General features: G+C 37.6%; 1 protein-coding gene across 1 annotated transcript in view; it reads right to left on the minus strand.

Moving 5' to 3' along the window:
• Positions 1 to 6,343: 6,343 nt before the first annotated feature.
• Positions 6,344 to 22,642, minus strand: part of SERPINI1 (serpin family I member 1) — a 51,015-nt gene continuing 34,716 nt past the window's right edge. Inside the window, exons 6-9 of the mRNA XM_065674629.1 lie at positions 19,110 to 19,207; positions 12,241 to 12,327; positions 10,853 to 10,942; positions 6,344 to 9,089 (exon numbers count right to left, since the gene is read on the minus strand). Of these exons, the coding sequence (XP_065530701.1) occupies positions 9,013 to 9,089; positions 10,853 to 10,942; positions 12,241 to 12,327; positions 19,110 to 19,207 (352 nt within the window). The 3' untranslated portion in view covers positions 6,344 to 9,012. The remainder of the gene's footprint in view (positions 9,090 to 10,852; positions 10,943 to 12,240; positions 12,328 to 19,109; positions 19,208 to 22,642) is intronic.

Here is a 22,642-nt window from a genome sequence, read left to right on the forward strand (position 1 = left end):
TAAAGTTTGTGATTTTATACTGTGTTGAGGAAAAAAACTAATTCCTGGTTGCTATGCCTGTGCAGGTTTAGACAGCATTACAGAAGCTTAAGTCACCAGCAGCATTATTGCCGTTCTTACTCAAGACACACAAAAGCACTCGACTGTCACAGATTCCCCTTAATTTATTAGGGTCTTCCCTATGTCTGTGCTGAATGCAAACACACCTGAAAAAATTAAAAATCTCCAAGTTCCATTAATAAAAAAAATAAATAAAAAAAGAATAAAAAAAGGCTTTGTACAGAAAGTCTATAAAATAAGCAGGGCTTTACAGCACCAAAGGAGATACAAATATAAAACATGTTTTCCACTTGAAAATCTTTGTCTATGAAGTCATCAGGATGTATTTCCTGGGGAAACAGCAAAGATGTCGATCTGCCTTTTTCTTGAATGCTGTTCAGAGTATCATGCTTACCCTGAAGGGTAGAAAATGGGCTGCCAGATGGTTAATGGCCCTTCTGAAAAAATAGCCTTCCACATTGCTTTGTGGAAGTCACTTGTAATGGAACTATCACAACATAATGTCTGTATTCTTGCTGTTCATAGAAGGAAGCAGATTTTAAGCAGGCGTTATCAAGGCTAAGACAGCCTGAATTAACTTGTCTTAAAGATACTTCTTTGTGCACTGCCAATAAACCTACCAAGTTGTGATATCTAAGAATTACATGCAAATACAGAGGCAGCATGTAAAAGAATGAGTTCTGCCATCTCCTCAAACGTGGGTCATGGCTCCTTTTCAGGACCCTCTGTGCTGACCGGATGGATAGTTGGTGAGCTTGGCCACTGCCCACTGTGTTAAGACCTGATATCCCTTTATTTCCCCAGGATTCTCTGCCTTTATCTATCTACTTGTATTTACCTTATGAATTCTCTGCGCAATGTTACAGGCAGAGGAATATGCTGCCAATTGTTTCAAGAGCCCTGAATTAATCTCATTTAACTTCAGGGACCTAAAGACAAGAACCTAGCCAAGCCTAGCTACTGAGAAAGTGAGAGGGGCAAACAACCTTTTTATTCCATTATAGGCATCCCGTAACGAGGAAAAACCCTCCAGCCTGTAAACCAAGAGACAAACAGTGGCTTCATTATTTTCTACTGTATTATCTTATGGTTTCATGCTAAGATACTTCAGTTGGGTTTTGCTTACTTTTAATAACATAATAGTAAAACAGTAACATTTGTCATACTCATACCATGTCCACATTTAAATGGAGTGAATACACATATGTAAACACAAAACCCACCTAATAATTTTTACATCTTGCATGAATATAGTAGTTTTTGTTTTGTTTTGTTTTTGTAGAGACACTGTGGTTAGAACGCCAGTGATTAGAACATAAGGTAAGTGGCCAGAACATATTTTTGCAAATAGGGCAAAAAAAATGAGTTCTTGCTAATCAGAAAAAAACACGGGTATGTGAGTTCCCACCCAGTACTCATGCACGGCACAGCCTGAGAGACATCTGCACTTGGTCCAAACTGAAACTAACAGCAACTTTTTTTTTTTTGTTGTTGTTTTTTTGGACCACAAAGGGATTTGGAACAGGCTCCAAATGACTCTGATCAAATTTAGCTTTTCTGATGATTGTCTTTGCTATGGGTGTTTGGACACGACTTGATTGTTCACTTGATTTTAAGCATGCTAAGGCACAAGAAAAGCAACAAGGTGCTTGGTGACAGCCAGCATGGCTTCACTAATGAGAGAAATCCTGCCTGACCAATTTGGTGGCCTTCTATGATGGGGCTACAGAATTGATGGATAAGGGTAAAGCAGTTGATGCCATCTACCTGGACTTGTGCAAAGCATTTGACGCTATCCCGCACAACATCCTTGTCTCTAAACCGGAGAGACATCAATTTGATGGATGGACCACTCGGTGGATAAAGAACTGGCTGGACGGCCGCATGCAAGAGTTGTGGACAAATGCTCAATGTCCAGCTGGAGACCAGTAACGAGGTTACTGATCCTCAGGGATCAGTGTTGGGACTGGTCTTGTTCAACATCTTTGTCAGTGACATGGACAGTGGGATTGAGTGCGCCCTCAGCAAGTTTGCTGATGACACCAAGCTGTGTGGTCCAGTTGATACACTGCAGGGAAGGGATGCCATCCAGAGGGACCTTGACACGCTTGTGAGGTGGGCTGATGCCAACCTTATGAAGCTTAACCATGACAAGTGCAAGGTCCTACACCTGGGTTGGAGCAATCCCAGGCACAGCCACAGGTTGGGCAGAGAAGAGATTCAGAGCAGCCCTGTGGAGAAGGACTTGGGGGTGCTGGTCGATGAGAAAATGAACATGAGCCGGCAGTGTGTGCTTGCAGCCCCAAAAGCCAACCATATCCTGGGCTGCATCAAAAGGAGCGTGACCAGCAGGTCGAAGGAGGTGATCCTGCCCCTCTGCTCTCATGAGACCTCACCTGGAGTATTGTGTGCAGTTCTGGTGTCCTCAACATAAAAAGGACATGGAACTGTTGGAACAAGTCCAGAGGAGGGCCACGAGGATGATCAGGGGACTGGAGCACCTCCCGTATGAAGACAGGCTGAGGAAGTTGGGGCTGTTCAGCCTGGAGAAGAGAAGGCTGCATGGAGACCTCATAGCAGCCTTCCAGTATCTGAAGGGTGGGTATAAGGATGCTGTGGAGGGACTCTTCATTAGGAACTGTAGTGATAGGACAAGGGGTAATGGGTTCAGACTTAAACAGGGGAAGTTTTGATTGGATATAAGGAGGAAGTTCTTTACTGTAAGGGTGGTGAGGCACTGGAATGGGCTGCCCAGGGAAGTTGTGAATGCTCCATTCCTGGTGGTGTTCAAGGCCAGGCTGGACAGAGCCTTGGGTCACATCGTTTAGTGTAAGGTGTCCCTGCCCACGGCGGGGAGGTTGGAACTTGATGATCTTAAGGTCCTTTCCAACCCTAACTATTCTATGATTCTATGTCCTCAGCTTTTGTGTTTGATACAAGGCAAGCTATTTTACACATGGTTCCAAGCTCTCTGTCCCACATGTACTATGATTCAAAATAACAGTAATCAAGAAATCACCTCAGATCACTGTTACATACAGGTTTACACTTTAAACTTGGATCGACACTGGAAAATAAATGAATTAAAAGTATTCAAGTTCAGATGGTTCAACTTGCATCCTATGAAACTGTTATCAGTACAAATAACTCCAAAATACTGTGACAATTCCCAAATAACTTCTGCTAAAAAAACTCTGAAGTGAACTTACAAACTGCAGTACATTGTCTCTGATTCTCTTTTTGATTAGACCAAGGAGAAAATTCTGTAGTGGAAAAATCAGTGGAGGCATGTGTAAAAAAGGCAGCAGCAACATCAGAATTGACCTCTTTTACCTCTCTGTGGGTTTCACCAAGGGCTCTATAGCAGCTCAGCTGATGAAGACATATCCTTGGTTCAGAGTTGGCAGGAGTGTTCTATACAGGGAAACGACAGACTGTTACTACACACTGGTAATTCCAAGTTGCAGCCTGACCCAAAGAAAACATTTCCAAAGAAACCCAATGAATTTTAAGACCAGTGTTTCTCTTGTAATAAACTTAAGAAATGTTACTAATTTCTGCATTAAAATATGTCAGCTTTTTGGCTGTTACTTTCAGAAACATTCCATTTACATCATACATTAACAATGACAAAAGCCTAAAACAAATAGGCTTTTGTATCAGACTGCTGGTGACTGGTGACCTTTAGCATTGTCCGGACCATGATCCCTATAGATCTCAGGGCAAGATCGACTTCTTGATGTCTTATTCCTTAGCATGTTTTGACATATTTCATTCTGTTCAGGCAATGCTATCAGACAGTTACTGTTTGCAAGCATTCTAGCAGTGTAAGTTACTTGGTTTTAAAACATGACTCAACAAATACATGTAAACAGAGTACAAATGTTAAACTGATTTCATCTAAACTTTTGGTAACATTATAATACTTGAAGGAATAGTTGAAGACCATCTAAAGAAATTGTTCTTAAAGAAAAAACAGGTTATTTTTCTATGGCCAGTTCCAACCTGTTAATGGGAGCACAGACAACATGATTTAGACACAATCAGCTTTCCTTTCTATTTTTTCTTCCTCACTCAGAAGCATTTTTACACAAATACAGAATAATTTTTCTGTAGGAATTCTTCCTTCAGTTTGCCCAGAAGATGACTCTTCCATATGGAAGAGAAGATACAGGTTTATGAGAGAGACAGTAAAGAAAGTTATCAGTGAAGTGCAAGTCACCTATTTTTTGGATAATACATTTATCTTTACCACTTTTCTCCACCTACCTGCCCGCCTGAGTGACTGTGAATAAATCTGATATCCTTCATTAGCTTTACACAGCCTTGACTATTGCACTGTGCTATTGTCCATAAACTGCAATTTAAACTGCATTTTCGTACATTACTTTTGTCTGTCTTCATTCACAGTTTGCCTAATGACTAAAACAACTGGCCCATGACTCAGGCTTCTAATTAATGCTGTGGAATGAAAAACATTAATGTGAATGTTATTGTAAGAGCAGTACTATATAAAGGGACTACCACTTGAGAAGTCCTCATAGATGGGGTAACAGAGATGTAGCGCTGTTGAGTTTATATTACAAAATATGCTTGCGTATCGCAGATGGTTTCTCATATGCAACTTCACTTTATAGTCCTTAACCAAGGCCAGCTGGATGTGAAAGACAAGCTACTGAATCAGTTAACAAAGGTCCCTAGGCAGCAGGCAAAATCTTCATTCTGTCTGGACCCCTATAACTACTGCAGCTTGATCCAAAATTCTTGGGAACTGCAGACAGTTTTACAAGCTAAATTAATCTACGATTTCTCACCCACTGTGGCAGTAGATACAGAGTAGTTCACACAGGAAGTCAACTCACTTTTTGCTGGTATTATCTGAGTTACTAAGGTACTATTTTCCTCCTCCCTGGCACTGGGGTTTGGGGGTAAATTATCCATCTCTCTTCAATCCATATATTTCCATTTTCCACTGTAAGGACAAAGCAAAGATTGCCCATTAAAAGGGACACAACTCAAGAACTCACTTGCAAACACCATTTTTGGAGTATGCCTTGTTGTCTGTTTTAGAAAATCCCCAAAGGAACAATATTGCCTCCTCCCCAGGAGAGAGTAGAACAGACAGTGATGTAACCTCAATGTACAAGGGGAGAACACACTGGCAATCTGCTCCTGAAGTAATTCTAGTAAGTGTATATAAGGTAACAAGGGAGAGGAGAAATAAAGGTAAGTAAAAAGAGAACAACAGACTATCATATCAAGGATTTTAACCCCAGTTACTTCTCCCTTGTAGTCAAAAAAATGCCTCCTATTGCAGAATTGACTTTCTGAAGTAACCACAGTACAGCTCTACTGCTGTCCATGGAGATAGATTGAAAGAACAGGCCTTTTATTTTATTTCACCCCCCATCAAGTACACAATGCAATCGTGCAGGCTATGAACTGGACAAAAGAAAGTCCCCTATGAGCAACAAACATAACGCAGCAATCTGTTTTCAAGAACCAGAGAAAAGTCTGCAACACAAAGCAAGTTTTCTGGGGGTTTGTGCCCCCTGCCCCCTATTATTAATCTCAGGCACCTGGGTCTAATTATGCTCTCAAACTCAAGCAACTCTCATTAATTTTACTAAAACTTAAATATACTGAGTCCCATTCAGGATATTCAGCTTTTCAACACTTCCATAGGATTACTGTCAGTGGGAAAGTACTTCTCAACTTCTTAGGATAGAGTGACATCTTGTGGTTTCTTCTTTTGACCAGCATTGAAAAACAAAAATTAGCCATAAAAGCTTTAACTACTTTTTTTGTTGTTGTTGTTTGTTTCTTGTATAGCAGTAAGACCTTACTATTTTTAGAAATATACACCTGAATCAGAGAAACGTATACAACAGTTTACTTTGCCAGCACCAAGGCTTGTGAAAGGACAGTGAAAATTAGTGCTTGTTTTTGTTGCTGTTTCATTCTAATTTATACAACATGGCAATTTTTTCTTAGAATGCAGCACTAATACAGAAAACATGGTGTTCAAGGTCATGTACAAATGGGATCTTCTTTAATAATGGCAGTGGCAGCACTGCTACTGAAAGAATTCATAGGAAAACTACTCTTTCCATCTCCAGCTCTGAAAAGCATTTCCACCTGGACTCCAGTATATGTATGCAAGAAAGAAAGAAGACGATGATAGCATCAGGCAACTGCATTTCATGCTTTAACTCCATCTGCATCACAGAAGGATCCCAGTAGACAGTGTCACATCATGGGTCACTTACACAGCACAACTGTAGAAGTTTCAGTAATTTATTTTCTGATATAGCTTCCAACACAAAATACAATTCTTAATTTTTTTTTGTAAGACTACACACCTAAGAACTACTATTGACAAATTCCCCTTACAAAATATCAAACACAAAAAGACAAAATTATTTTGCTGGTTTTTGTCTTGAAAAGCAATAGAGTCTGAAAGGAACATTATACAAAATCCAGATGAAAACCCACAATGGAATAGTATTCATGTTACTTAATAAATTGGTAACAATACTTAAGATACTATCACTACTAAAACCAGTATTGAGAGCTGTTCTAGTTGCGGTCTACAACTAACATCTTCGCATAATTTCCTAATAAATCAATTCATGTTGTTGAAAACCAGGTAATTCTCAATTTTCAAGAAAACATGAAATAGCTGTTTTGCATCTGTAAAGACTAGGAGAGTATGAAGCAAAATAACTAGTGCTTGTATTTCTGCTGGTTTTCCTATATTCCCATTTAGGCAATTCTTAAAATCAGATTTGGAATAGGCAATTTTGCATTACTCCACTTATACTTACGCTCAGCCTAACTGCTAGGGAAGACTGTACAGTTGCCTGATATCCTCTATAAATCTGACTGGCAGCTGTCCTTCCATAATTATATAGCTTTAGTTCCAATCTATCTTCAGTCCTTCCCTTGGTGAGAAACATCTATGCTGCAAGGAACTAATGCAAAGAAACACAAAATTGGTCAGGAAGAACTTTCTATGAACTGAAAATAACACGACTGAGGGTTGTCATCTGCTTTCTTATTTCTTTCCAAATCAGAGTGAAAAATCTCAAAAACTAGCCTGAAAAAATGTAATAGCTTAAAAAAAAAGGCTCCCATAAGGTTAAAATCACAAGAGATCCTTAGCACATGGGTTACTTTTACAGATGTTAGATGATGTTCATAGAGTCATTTAAAGATGAAGAACCAATCCTTGTGTCAAGGAAGCTGGTTTTACCTTCAGGGAGACTAGTTCTACATGTTGATAAAATTACTCCCTGCTCCTTTTTAGAAGCACTCTCTTGTTTTCCCTCCAAGCATAATATTTCTAGCTACACAGAATAAAAATTACACTTCTTTTGTCTAAATATGAATACAAAAATTGTCTCACCAAGTCCAGACTATAATACACAAAGGGTAAAAAGCAGCACCAATACACTAAGGAGCTTCATTTTTTTGTCTGTGCAACAGAACTAAACAATCCAAAGAGGCAGGGCTAGAAATGTGTTCAAATGTCCTTTCTGAGGGAGTGTAATCAGCCTCCACGGGGAACATCCATCACTTTGGAGTTTGACCTGCATGAGTTTCACCAGCATTACAAAAAAAAAAAAAAAAAAAAGAAATATTGTGTCAGATTTTGGAAGTTCTCCTTGCATGAACAACTTTGGTAGCAATATCTATGCTGTTCTGAAGTGAATATATGCCAGAGAAGCCTGTAACTAAAGTGCAGCCAATACACATTTGTTCCCATAGAATTCAAAAGAGAAAACTCCTATTGACTGAGAAGAAACCCACTTATTATCCAAAAGTTTGTTTTTATTATATGTTTCAAAGCAGCTCCTCCCTTCTTTTCTCCTATTCTCTCTTACCTTTTTAATAACTTCTGTTCACTTTATATTTGCACAGTGAGGGAGGAATAATTATATGCCTTTCCCGTGACAACTGGTACTTCTCCTCTTGTAAATGGAAACAACAACTAAATCCCCTGCTAGTATTTACTTGTGGTATGTGTCACCCTCCTCTCTGTCACTTTATTCGCAATAAAAAGTTAGGGAACAGAAGGATGATGTTGTTCCTTTAGAATTTATTTATTAATAGAACATTTTTAGACACTTAAAATTACGGGGTTTTTGTTTTACTTTGAAGAAAGCTCATTCTAAATCTCTGAAGTGAGATACTGCAAAGCTTAGGTTAGAGTAGAACAACAACTTCTGGGGAGAAAAGTACATTCACATGAATGACACTACTATTCAACTATTTTACTTCAGTCACATACATAGCTATTCTACACTGACTAGTCTCAAATATTCATGCAATCAAATTTTATTGGCATCAACAGTTACGGAAGGTCAACTGCAGAGTAACATGCAGGAGCATTCATAAAAGCAACATTTCAGAATCACATGTGAGAGAGTTCACACAAAGTCTACCGCAGGTTATGTTATAGAATAAAATTGACTAGCCTTAAGTTGTTCCATTAACTTTGATGAGACAGCGTATTGCAGTCTGTTTACTATTTTTACAGGAACAGGAAGAGATTACATTTTCCAGATGTAGTTCTTCAACACTATAAATTATCATCAAGGTTTGCCATTTGCATTATTCAAAGCTGCACGCATTCCACTCCTGTCTCATTAAGCAAGTCAGTCTTTGGACTGTAAAAAAATTACCAGTAATGGATTTGCATTTTTTTGCTTTACAATTCTCTAGAACAAGAAACAGTTGTTGACATGTACACAACTTTATTTTAAGGACATGAAAATCACAATGACAGAAACAGAAGCATTACTGTAATACTGTAAGCTTTCCTCTGGAAATTGACTTGCACAGTTAGATCTGAAAGCATTTTAAACAATATCTTGGGGGAAAACACAGAAAACCTTAAATATATTCAAACTTTATGTGCTTATCTCCTCTTTTGGTAGCTGGTGGTGGTTAAAGCTTTTCAAAGTCATGGCCACTTGCACTCATTGCTTCAGGGTGCATTACCCTTCCCATGAATAGCACAGTACCTGTGGAAAGGGAGGAAGGAAGGGAAAATGTCAGAACCAAAAGGAAAAGTTGAGGCTGTAAGATGATGAATACTGATAATAAGTTAGCATGTGATTCACAATTTTTATAGGAATATAAGCCTTGGAGGACTTAGTAGCCATAAAAGGCAGTGGATCAATATTCCTAGAGAAGAGGACCTTTTTGTATTCAGAACTGATACAGGACAGACAAGAATATCGAAGTCTTCTGCATTTCAGTGCCCCTCTGCTTATTCTAAAGGCTTGATTGAAAACCCATCACAAATCAACAGAAATGTTCACTTTCATTTCAATGGTTCTGATGAGGGCCTATGAAGTACTGTCCCTGACATCTTAATGGTTATGACACAGTAGGCTGGGGTGCTTCAAAGGTGGCAGCTGACCCTAACTGAAATGCGAATACCTAACCAGAGTAGCCTTATTGACCGTTTCTGACCGCCACGTGCCTGCTGGACAACATTCCTCACAGAATTAAAAGTGAGCCCCAGAAACTACACACCAATCAGTTAATGATTAATAGATAGATACTTTGTGTTCACAGATTTACTCCACATTAGAGCATGCAACCCACAACAAGGAACTCATATATAAATACTGCTCCTCTACACTGTTTAATCACCATTTACATCTTTCTTATTTTACACATTTCTAACCTATTTAAATACAGTAATCAATCATGAACACTTAGGGTATTCTTGCAAAGAGTAACCATCACAGATTGTTTTTTCAAAAGGTTTCTCAGATGTCTAAATTAGCAAAAGGCTTTCAGGATTTAACTATAGTTGTTGGCAATTCCTCTTTCTGCATGCAACAGCAATCCCTATGAACATTAAGAACTGCATAAAAGCTACCAAGCTCTACTCTGTTCTGATTTAAGCTTTTCTTTTTGAGAAGAATTTTGTATATTGAGCAGGGAAAAGAACGTTATCTCCTCACATTTTTGCTTAATTCGGTCTACAAAGCAGTGATCCTCAACTTAGATTTGGTTAAAAACACTTTAAGAGCTGGTATCATTCCTTGTACACAAATGACTCTACCTAGTTAGGCTGTATTAGTGCAATCTAAATGGATTAACATATGTTGATATTTACGACAGGGTTCTCAAATATAGTTAAAAAGCCCTTCCAACTGAACCTACCAGTTTGCTTATAGAAAATGAAAAATACTGGAACACATGTATGATAGTCGGTGGGTGCATAGTAATCTTTTGTCATCCAGTCACATGCACATCATTAAAACAAATTACAAATATGAAACTAAGGAATTCATTAATCATTGCCCATTTTGCTACTGAGTGCTGTTCTATTCCCTTGCTTGCCACAGAACGCTTCAAGACCACAACAGAATTATTCATAGCTGTAATATCTGTCTATTATGCAAATCGTTCAGTACCAGGAACATATCTCACTGGTCTTACTACAGCCAAGATCTCACAGAATGCATGATTATGGATATTCAGGGCAATAACACTGTGTTCTCTGAGGAAAAATGGTGAATTTTTCTTCTCTGGGGTTTTTAATCACATAGTTGTGAATATTTTCCAGGATTATGTCAGATTTTGATATCTTACTTGGAGAGGCATTAAGGAGACACAGAAAAGGTGAATCTTTCAATATTGGGTATTTTAAGGCAAATTAAGGAAAATTCATTATATAAGGCTAGTTCACTGATTAAAATATGTGATTTTCTTTTGTATACTTGATGATGTACTGTGAAAAATGTGGAAGAGTCTGCATTATTCTCACCTGTTCTTCTGTTTCTGACCAAAAAGAAAAAGGGATGGTCAACTATAACTTGGGGATACAGCACTGCCATTCTGCTAATGGCAATCATTCCTAAAGGAAGAAGAACATAGACAACTTGTTAAATATCACTGCACATTCTCCTGCTCTTCATGAGAGATACTTGTGAAGCTCATGAGCAGACACTGAAGTCCCACACTCAGCACTAAGCATCACCATGAAATATCATGAAAAATCTAACTGAAAACAGGAAAGTCCGATAGATTAATTGCATGCCTATTTAAGCTTTAAGAATGATTAACAATAGAGTGCCGCAATTTTCCAGGCTGAGGGAGCAGCCTATAAACTTTAAGATCCAGAACTCTAAGAGGAGTTATGACTCCTGCTCACTTGTAGAAAGAAAATGCATTACATTAGACAGCACTGCTGACCTGTTTTAAACAGCTACAAGACTGCAGCTGACAGTAAAAGTTAACCCTTAATAACTACAGAATATGACAACTAAATGGGCTGATCTTGAAGCTTTGAGCTTGAGTCTTTAAATAATGCAGAGTTATTTACTTTAAATAATGCAGAAAGTAAAATTAACTGGAAATCAGGCATAATTTGGCTCTTCGTTATTTTTATTTGGAGATACATAGACTCCTCCTCCATGACATTATTATTAGTTCCCAGTGCTTCATTTACTTGACATTTTCACTGCAATGTTAATAAAGACTCATGCATGCCCATAATCTCTGTCCATATTAATGTTACAATTTAACCCAGTTACTGACATTCATAACCAGGGAAGTAACTCTTCTTTTCTTCAAAGACTGGTACAAGTAGAGGCAATTAGAAATCACCTAACAATACATATTGGCCACTAATGTAACTTATTATCAGGAAAAGCATATGATAACCAAGTAAACCAACCACCTGGCCTCCTAGCATGAGCCAGCTATGTTTCTGCACTTAGTACTTCAAATCTTACACCTCTGTGTACAAGCTTATAAAAGTGCAATTGCCACAACTCTTATTCTCCTCTTAGCTATTCTGGATCAAATACCTCTGGCCATCTCAATTACCAGATAAAAAATCATGAATGCAGAAGTTCTGTAAAGAAAATACAAGCTGCAGTCTGCACCCTCCTGACAATCAGAGGCAAAGTAAGGAAGATTTTAATCATTCCACAGAAAAGAAGCATTGTGCAACACACCTCGTTAAAAAAAAATAAAAATGCTAACACTTTTCATTTCCAGAATTTTCTTCTGAAAAGCAGTATACTAGCTATGCTGTCTTCATGCTGTATGCTATTTAGCTCTTCTGCTCGTACAGCAAGTCAGTTTTGAAAAATTAACTAACACAAAATAACCAGACATTAGATTTAGTTCTGCTTTTCAGTCACGTACCTGAGGCAGCTGCAGCTTCTGATCCCTCCTCATTAACTTCTAGAAATGCCTTGTGAAATGCCTTTGCAAGGTAAAGTTCCTTGTTATCTGGAGTGGAAAAGGAAACATATTTCAAGCGGCTCAACAGTAAGACTGAAGTATCCAAAAAAACCCACAAAACTGCCAAAACCTCCCAAACTATTACCCATCTTCTGTCCCAAGTAGGCAAGTACAAGAGCTTTGTACATAGCAGTTGCATTAAAATACCTTCTGCCAATACTATTTATTATACTATTAAAATTGCACCATTTACCTCACTGAAATTTGTAGCCCTCTCCTACACTATGGTATTAAAATAGCTTGGCACTGTCTAGAGCACCAGCATACCAGACAGAGTAGAAGACAGTCCTTTAACAGAAGATTTTAAATGCAAGTACTGGGAAAAATGATTATGACATTATAGGGCAAATGTGTGTAACAAACAATTTTATTTCTGCATCATGTGCAGTATAAACTTCCTCCAGCAAAATTAGGTATTTTCTCCCTTGTAATTCATATTTTAAAAAAGCTGAAGATAAATAGTTAATGCAAAAACCGCCATGGAACTAGGCGTTTTTCAATTATTCATTTTCCATCCTTCTTTGTCACTATTTTATTTTTGGTCCAAGCCTACTCGTACTTAATTCAGTGGATGTCTCATTACTTTTCTTTAGTGGCTAAATGACCAGATCTACTGTAATCCTCAGGAACTTGCAGGAAGCAAGACACGTAACACCATTTGATCTGTTTGACTAAGTTTCGTCAGTAAGACATGATAAGGGTTAGATATACATTTATCGTACCTGCATAAAATCCACAGTAATGACAGAGCACGACTGGCAGTTAAGAAAGGAATAAAGGCTTTCTCAACAGGGAGATACACAACCATGAAAATCTAATCACCCCAGTGAGACAGCTATACCATCATGTATTTCTGATCCTTCACAAAATGTTCAACACCAAAACTCGCTGAAGGCTAAGAAAGGAAAGCTTGGGACTATTCATGTAATTATTACCCATTTATTTTGGCTCTCAATGATAACTACTAGTTCTAATACTAATGGAAGCTAAAACCATACGAGACAACAGTTTAAAATGTCTCCCCCCAGCAGATCTCATTACTACAAAATACACTCTTGAGCTTCCTAGCTCAGCTGCTTAACTTCAATCTCACCAGCAAAAGCCCAAAGTCATCCCCTTTGAGACTGTGTGTAGTAAAATGTCCTAGAATCCTAAAAACTGTAGTTCTAGGCTTCAGTTCTAAACCTTCAGTAATGCTGTCTTGAAAGCTAGGATAAAGTTCCAACTGCAAGTTCCAACTGCATTACTTCAAAACAAAGGATTTGCAGCATCTACTTATCTTGAACACAATACAATCCTCACAGCTTTTGTCTCTGTAACTGTTAACAGAAAGGCCACCTGAAAACACAACTTGGTTGGATGCATTCCAACACTAACACCACCTTTAAACCTCAAGCATTACCTGTGAAAAATAAATGACAACCTAAGTAAATAGTACAATCAGGTGTTCAATAGTCATCCCCTAAAGCTTCCATTCCATTATGGACCCATTAAGACTCAAGTTTTCAAAAACTGCTTTAGAACAAACACTGGATGTGCAAGAGTACTTAGGTAATAATGGACAGATACCCAAGGCAAAAAGGGCAACAGATCCACAAATCAGTAATTCCTGCTGTGCATGTCTCATGCTATGAGAGTGCTGCCTTTGTGAACATGTCAGTTACCAGGATTCTTTGTGAGTTTACTGGTCAGTCCTACATATTTCACCTTCTATCAAGCTATATTTTGCTATCCTTGCATGAGTCCATTTCAAAGCTCTATTAAACATCTGAGCTATACTGCACATACCAAAAGAAAAAAAAACAAATTTGCAGCCTTTATAGACAAATACTGGAGTTCCTTATCTTAAACCCAAATAAAATTTTGTGTTTAATAACAGTCAAAGAACTACCCACTTTGCTTAATCATGTATCTCGATCACCTTTTTGATTACAGCACTTAAGCCTGTTCCTGTGACCTGTAATATTCACAGCAATACTCTATATCTTATTCCTGAAAGCTTTATTTTGCATAGTGTGGTGGTGGTTACAGTACTGCAAGGTATATATCTGGTCAGAACTCTTAGCACCTCAGAACTGTGGTCTCCATCTGACAAGTTTATAGACAGCGTAAACACTAATATTTACCACCAGATATAACAGCAGGCTTATTTGTAAATATATCTGGGTATTAATAAAAAACCAAAAACAAACAACAACAAAAAACCCCCACAAAACCACCATCAAACCAAACCAAACCCACAAAAAACAAACCACCAACATTTTGCTGACAGGAATACAAGGAGTGCCACTACAGACGAGACCAGTATGCCCAATCAGCTCAGCACGCTGTACCAGTGATAGCATTATTGTTGTTTCATAACAAGGTTAAAGAAGCCTTACAGATGAAAACTACAGCACAACTTAGAAGAGAAAAATATCCTCTCACCCAGCACATGCCTTATACCCTAGCCCAAGTTTCTAATCCACTGAATATAAAGAATGCCTTTCTTCAGTGTAGTATAGATGGTTTTTATTGCTCTGAAGAATTTTTTTTTAATCCCACCAATCTCATGACCTCAAAGAATAGCCAGTAATGATCTCTGTGGTTACATTTTCCATAAGAGAAGTGCTTTCTATTTGGTTTTAATTTGTTGACTTTCGCTTCATTGGATACCTTTGTTCTTGGATGGTGAAATGAGTAAGTCCACAGCCCACTTAACTTTCTCTAGATTCTTCCCTTTATATTGCCACTATCATATCCCTCTTATTCATCTCTCCCTGAAGTAAATGATTCTATTTTCCCATCAAAGCATAATGTCATCACTGAGTATTCAGGTAGTTTTCTCTTTCTTCTGTTTTATGATTGTCAAATCACTGACTGAAATACCTCAATATCATATTCATCTTGTCATCATTACACATCTTATTGTTATGGCTTTTGCTGGATAAGGTGGGGCTTACCAAGTATCTACTATCATATCATTTTTCTCTAGTAGCTTCTTTAAATCTGGATTTTCATAAGAGCCAATATGATTTGACTGTTAGCATCTCAGAAAAGTCTCTTGGAGATTTAGTATCAAAGTTTAAGCTTTCTGCAGGACCACAGCCGAGATATCCATTAACGTGTGGGAGTAATCTGAAGCTTACTTCTAATGTACATGACTCCGTTAGCATCACACTGCATTTGTCATTACACTCCATATGCTTGCAAACTCCTACTCACAGCTGCTAACTGGTTGCTCTGAAGTCTCATTTTAAAAAAGAATGCAGGTTTATTGGCTTTTCTAGCTTAGGCTGTCCCAGAAAATTTATATGTATATCAGTCAAGACTTCAAAGAGCTATTTACTGATGCTCTTCTAATTACTTTATATTAGGAAAGTAACTCATTAATATCACTGGGCTGCTCACAGAAATTCAGGTCACCTTGAGGTTAAAGGTGGTTGCCATTTAAGGCATTGTACAACAATAAGAAATACTATAAGCATTTGAAAGAGAAGGGGAATTTCAGTATTTTAATTAGTTCAAGGGTAAGTCATAAGTGATGTCAAAATACTCAAATAGCAAGTTTGCATGCTGTGTAAATTATAAAACCCCAAATACTAGAAGTCATTTCAAGATTATTTTGTATACCTGACAGAATTAGAGATACAAGCAAAACCTGTTAAAGCCTTTTGCTGAGAGTCAGAATACACGAATTAGACAGCCAAACAGGAATGTCCTCCTACCCACCTGTGTTAATTGACAGTTTCTGCAAGAGGGTAACATTTAAAATGTGCATCTGGATTAATACTTTGACTGCTACCAATCTAGACATCATGGAAGGTAAAGCCGACTTCTCTATTTCCATTTTTTTAGATTGAGTGCAAAAAGCAAAAAATTCTAAATATTGAAAAATAAGTCTGTAATCCTGCAATTTGATTTATATCCACTAAACCCACATAGAATTTCACTGAAGTCAACAATCTGTGCCTGGATCTGATTGTAGGATTACAGCTATTGTTGAAATTGCAGGCAGCTTTCCTTGACAATAATCCAAAAGCAAGAGCAATGGGAGGGGAAGGAAAGTATTTTAAAAAGCATCAGAATTTCTCAAAAATCTCCTTAGATTTTTCTTTTTTAGGATTTGCTATCTTCCTAAAGTGTCCAGACAAACATTTTGTTCAAAATGTAAACCTTTCATTTAAGGTTTAATGAAGTGCCATGAAGTTTCCAGAAGCCTGACACCGAGATGCATGTAAACTACTGGCTTCAAACTTCCCTGTTAACTGAAGTACTATTCATGTATTTGTAAAAACAAGCTTTCAACATTTTTCTTCACATTCTTCCCCCTTGCTCTTCCCTCCCCATTTTACATTATGAAAACTAGAAATAGGATAATTATTCTGTATTTTACTTACTTAAAATTTAATTTGCATAGCTTCAATAGTAATGTTTTCATTAAAGACATTACTTCAAATATGTTCTTATTCTTAATTAATGAATGGGGTCCTGGTGGATAGGAGGATGACCATGAGCCAGCAATGTGCTCTTGTGGCCAAGAAGGCAAATGGAATCTTAGGATGCATTAGAAAGGGAGTGGTTAGTAGGTCAAGAGAGGTTCTCCTCCCCCTCTACTCAGCCTTGGTGAGGCCGCATCTGGAATATTGCGTCCAGTTCTGGGCCCCTCTGTTCAAGAAGGACAGGGAATTGCTTGAAGGAGTCCAGCGCAGAGCCACAAAGATGATTAAGGGAGTGGAACATCTCCCTTATGAGGAGAGGCTGAGGGAGCTGGGTCTCTTTAGCTTGCAAAAGAGGAGACTGAGGGGTGACCTCATCAATGTTTACAAATATGTAAAGGGTAGGTGTCAGGATGATGGAGCTAGGCTTTTTTCAGTGATATCCAGTGATAGGACAAGGGGCAATGGGTGTAAACTGGAACATAGGAAGTTCCACGTTAACATCAGGAAGAACTTCTTTACTGTAAGAGTGACAGAGCACTGGAACAGGTTGCCCAGGGGGGTTGTGGAGTCTCCTACACTGGAGATATTCAAGGCCCGCCTGGACAAGTTCCTGTGTGATGTACTGTAGGTTACCCTGCTCTTGTGGGGGGGTTGGACTAGATGATCTTTTTAGGTCCCTTCCAACCCTTGGGATTCTGTGATTCTGTGTGTAATGACCTTTTCATCACCTGGCAGCACCTGCCCTTTTAAGTGAAAAGCATGAAAGTTACAGTACAACTGAAGAATTCTTTCTATACAGTGCTCTACACTGCTTAACAAACAAGTTAATCTTTAAATGGCAGAGGCGTTAATTCAGTCATGCAAAACATGATATTTTGATTTTGTACAGAACAATTGTCAAAAATGTAAACCATGAAACAAATCAGTAGTCATGTGGATTAAAACACGAGCACATTCCAATCTTTCTGCTAGCCTCTCCACCACAGAGTTAGTCCCCTATATAGAGGTGAATTTTACATGACATTTTATAAAAGAGACAAACACTGACTTGGTGGTTCAGTCTCCACGTGTATTCTCCATTCTCCATAGTACCTTTCCTCCAGTAAATACTTTTCCATATATACATCAGAATTTATTGAAAAGCTTACTTTTATTTGTGGTGGCAGAGAAATTGAAGGTTTTTTTCTTCAGAAAAAGGGTATTTCTTTAAAGTAGGACTTTTTTGTTTATTTAAATTCTTTGCACATTGTCTAACTCTAGCTTTTCCCACAATTTCACTGGAAAAGTGAAAGCGGCAAAACAGTGGAATAAGCTACATGTTATACTATAAACAATATTTCAAACTTAGCAAAAGTAAAAAGGATATGAAAATTGCAAATATTTCTGCTGTAGATTTTAAAGGAGTATTTGCCTTCATTACCACTATTTTGAATAAACTACCCAGCTGTGTTTGCTTCCAGAGAGAGGCAATTAAGAACAGGTATTTCCCATCAGCTAAGGGTCCATCTGGCCAATTAGGCAGTAATCCATAGCGCACCATACAGGGAGCAGTATATAAGCACATATTACAAGAACAATGACAGCAATTTCACACAGGCACATGCTTCTAGATAGAGAACAACTGGGTTTACCAAAATCTGGGGGTAGACAGATCATGCTAAATACACTGCTTGTTGGCTACTTTTGTTACACAAAAGTAAAACTACTTTGCAGGCAAAGATGACTCTGTTACCTTTTGTGCCACTTCAGTAACTTTCAGGAGGTATTAAAAGCATAAATATCTCATTTCCACCTGGATTTCTGAATGTATTGAATATTTTAACTTCTGAAAATAAAGTGTTGTCAACATATGTGACTAAATTGCTTTTATCAGAACACTTTCTTTCCTATGGTACTTCTATAAAGCAGGTATCTGGGGAGATGACTAATTGTACAACAGCTTAATGCTCCTAAGGATATGAACAAACAGCCTCTGGAGACAAAAGATGACAAGCCCCTTGCTGTGTGAATACCATTTGCCATCAAGTCACTGAAGACATATATTGCTCCAATGTGGATCTGCCTCTTGCATCATATTATACTTTCACCACATTTCTAACGAGATTCAATTCTTAAATACCCAGAGTGAACTTTCTCAGGTCAAAAATCTCACACCTCAAATACACCCCCCTGATAGTTTTCTCCTCTGTCTCAATTGCTCCTACAGCAAGCACACTCTTACATCATACAAAAATAATGAAGGATCTGAAAACTGCTAGCAGGTTTTGGTTTGAGCTCGTTGGTTATCTTTAGGTGATTTCAGTACTTCCTCCTATACTCTTGGAGACAACACAAGAACCTCTTTCTTACCAGACATTGCAGTGAGATCAGCACTACTGCTGAACAGCTCTGTAATTCCAAGACCCCTCCAGACATCTTTCAGATCAATTTCCTGTTCTACTGTGAACCTGGAAAATTTAACAGAAAATTACAAAAAGCCCAGACATAAGCAGAGCTTTTTTGTTATGACAGTTACAATAGTGAGGTTATGACAACTGAAACACTGAGGTAAATAATGTAAAGTAGGAGATTCACTGCTAGTACTACAGTGACACACCTTCTATAAAAACACTTCAATTTAATTTGCTCCTATGACTCAATTCTTTTTTTCCTAATGCAGAAGCAAAAATATGCTAAAGTTATGTACAGCCCCTGATAATAAAAACTCAGTGCAAAATTATGAAGTAGCTAATGTAAATGTTTACTTCATATACAACAGGTTTATTATAAAAATTGGATTTACCTGTACACATACTAGAACAGAATATCAAATAATGCAAAGGACAGCACAAATTCATGAAAAAGCTGTTGGTAAAGGAGTAGGAAAGTAAGAAGGATATTCTTTTTGTTTAGACAGTATAAGCAAAGACCAGCAGTTATGAACATGAATATAAAGCATTTCTGACTCAGCTTCTAATTACTCTTGTGGCAAAACTTTAACTGGGTTTTGACTGCGAATAAAGAACAGGGAAAACAAATAGTTAATGCAAATGCATATGTGAGTATAAGCTGGCAGGATTTCAGTGTTAGCTTGCAAAGCCATGTTCTAGACTAAGTTACTGGGCTAGAAGGACAAATTGAGATTTAACCTGAGGGCAAGATTTTGGTCAAAAGCTTGTTCTGTTTATAAAGACTTCTTCAAACATTGTAAGTTACGCCTAGTGTCAGTAAGACCAAAAAAAAAAAAAAAGACTCAAGTCCTTCGTGTGTTGCCAGAAACAGACTGGAGAGCCGGAGAAACAAAGAAACATGTCAGAATTATATTAAAAAAAAGAATGGCAGCCCCAACCAGAAAATACTAGAAGTCTACAAATACAAAAGACTAATCATAAATGTTTGTTATGGGCGAGTTATGGATTCTCTGTAGAATTATCAAATTATTAGTGATTTACATTTGCTGACAGTGATTGGTTATAACTACACAACACCAAATACAGTCAGGTGTTGCTACAGATTCTCCAGCGAGCCATTCAGTCAGAAACAATTCTGCAGTTACACTGCAGTCCCTGCTGACAGGTCTTACCCGCACTAGAACCAAATAAATTAATAGGTGCTTCTGTGCAATTTCCTTTTCCAGGATTAAGCTTCTTCAGCTACAAGGAAGAACACACTCTTTTCAGGAGAAAATATAGCCAGAACTCTGAGCAGAGAACAGCTGATGAAAGGCTGTGTGACACCTTGGCATGTAAAAGCCTTGGCAGCTTGAAAAACAATAATCTGGACATCAAAAAGCAACTGGATAAGAGTCAAGTGGATCTTTCTCACTTACAACATTTACACAGAATAAAAAAAAAAAAAAAATCTAATACAGAACCTACATTTGTAATGAACTTAGAAATTTCATTAGAAGCCAAAAATCTATGATGGAATAGATGTTAGTCATTACCCAGAGAAGAATTTTATGCATGTTAAATAAGATCTGGAGATAGTTCAGGATTGATAAATCACAGGTGGCATTGCAAGTCTTTGTGTACCCAGTCCATATGAATTCCAGGATATGCTTGGAATAAAACCAGAAGGCCTAATTCTTGTGGTTTTATTCTTTTGGCAGCTCTCAAAAGAATCAGAAGAGACCAACAATGATTTATGCACTGGAGGAAGCTTCTCATGGTGTTCTGGCATATTCCGCATCAGTGTGGTAACGGTTGGTTTTAAAAAAAAACAACAACCCCCCCCCCAAAAAAAAAAAAAAAAAACAAACCAAAGAAGACATTACCTTAATGAATGAGATGTAGGTACTTGCATGAGATGACCTGAAAACACCCAATAGGATTTTAGAAAATGGGGATGTGCCCTGTTAAGATTTCTTCTCTTAGAAAGCTCTGGACACACACACTACTGTCAAAACCTACGCTCTCAAGATGTTATCCACGATTTTAGTTTCAAGAGACAAACCTACAAGTTGCTCATTCATTCAAATTTCCCTGGCTTCTAGGTTCCAGAACTATAGACCAGTTTTAAGTTTCCCTACACACTTGTAAGGTATGCCCAGATCTATTTTAAAGACTTAGGTAAAACCCCTAAGATAGAAGAATCGAGATTCGATTCCTAATGCTAGTTAGACTTAACCAGTACAGAGGTCCTGACTGTGCACACTGAATAAATCCAGAGTGAATAAATCCAGAAATATTTCCTTTTACATTAAAACTGTATTATAACATTTTGAAAAACACATCCAATTGTATCTACCTTACAAACAACAAAAAAAAGTACGTTAAAATGTATTTTATAAAAATTTCACAGCGGTATATTTTTCCTTTTTTGGCTTTTATTTCACACAGTATTAAATATATCAAGATGAGCAAAGGTCTCTACAATATCTATACAAGTGAGTTTCTACTTTTGATGCAAATAAAGGACACCAAAAATATCACATCAGCTGTATAAATACCAAAATATCCTTTTACAAAAATAAAACTAATTACTTCCCTTCTCCCCTTTTGTTTTTGTCATATGATAAAACCCCCACTCTAAACCACTATTTAAACCAGTATCTCCCTCCTTTCTCACATGCTATGAAGCTCAGCTAGAGTTACAGATAAGGTATTAACGACATCTCAAATATTTTATCTGACATTAGAACTATCCTCTTTTGAACAATAATAATGCTGCTTTACACCTTGAAATTTAATTTCAGGCTATGCAATCTGATGTAAAAATTTGGTGTGAGTTATCCTCTAGTTATATTTGGATTTCTTTGCATTCCTTACGGACAGCGATGTAGGTATTCAAAAATCAAAGCTGACAACCTAGAACACATAAGAGACATTCGATCTCATTTCCCAAGCCAGGCATTTACTGTACCTCAGACTTTGAAAATGCCAAGCTACGTGATACTAGTCCTGACACATGATTATTTGCAGTGTTTGTTGCATATAATAAACCAGCTGGTTGTATGTTTTTTAACAAACAAGGTGCTTCTGATTTTAAAAATACTATATAAAAAAAAAGTTTCAATACTAGAAGTCATGGAATAGTTGCAACTGGGAGCATTAGAAACTACAAGGGGAATTCTGAGAAATAGACACTGAAGAAAAGATGAGATATTTTCACCACAGGACCAGAACAGAATGACGGCTCTGTTGAGTCAAGAGACCTTCTACACTTAAGCAGTTCTAGAAGGTTCATTAACATACATGTTCATTGATGTATGCTTCAACAGACCAGAAAACAACTAATAAAGGACAGTAACTCTGCCTACCAGGTTTTACCCAAAGTCAAGGAGAAGTGAACATGTGAGTTATTATTTATTTTTACACTGTTCATTTTTAAAGTCTCTCTACTTCCTACATGTAAAATGAAGTCCAAACAGCTTAACAAAAATATTTCCCTTGTTTTCCACA

This window comes from Lathamus discolor, chromosome 3, assembly GCF_037157495.1.
Source record: "Lathamus discolor isolate bLatDis1 chromosome 3, bLatDis1.hap1, whole genome shotgun sequence".
NCBI lineage: Eukaryota > Metazoa > Chordata > Aves > Psittaciformes > Psittacidae > Lathamus > Lathamus discolor.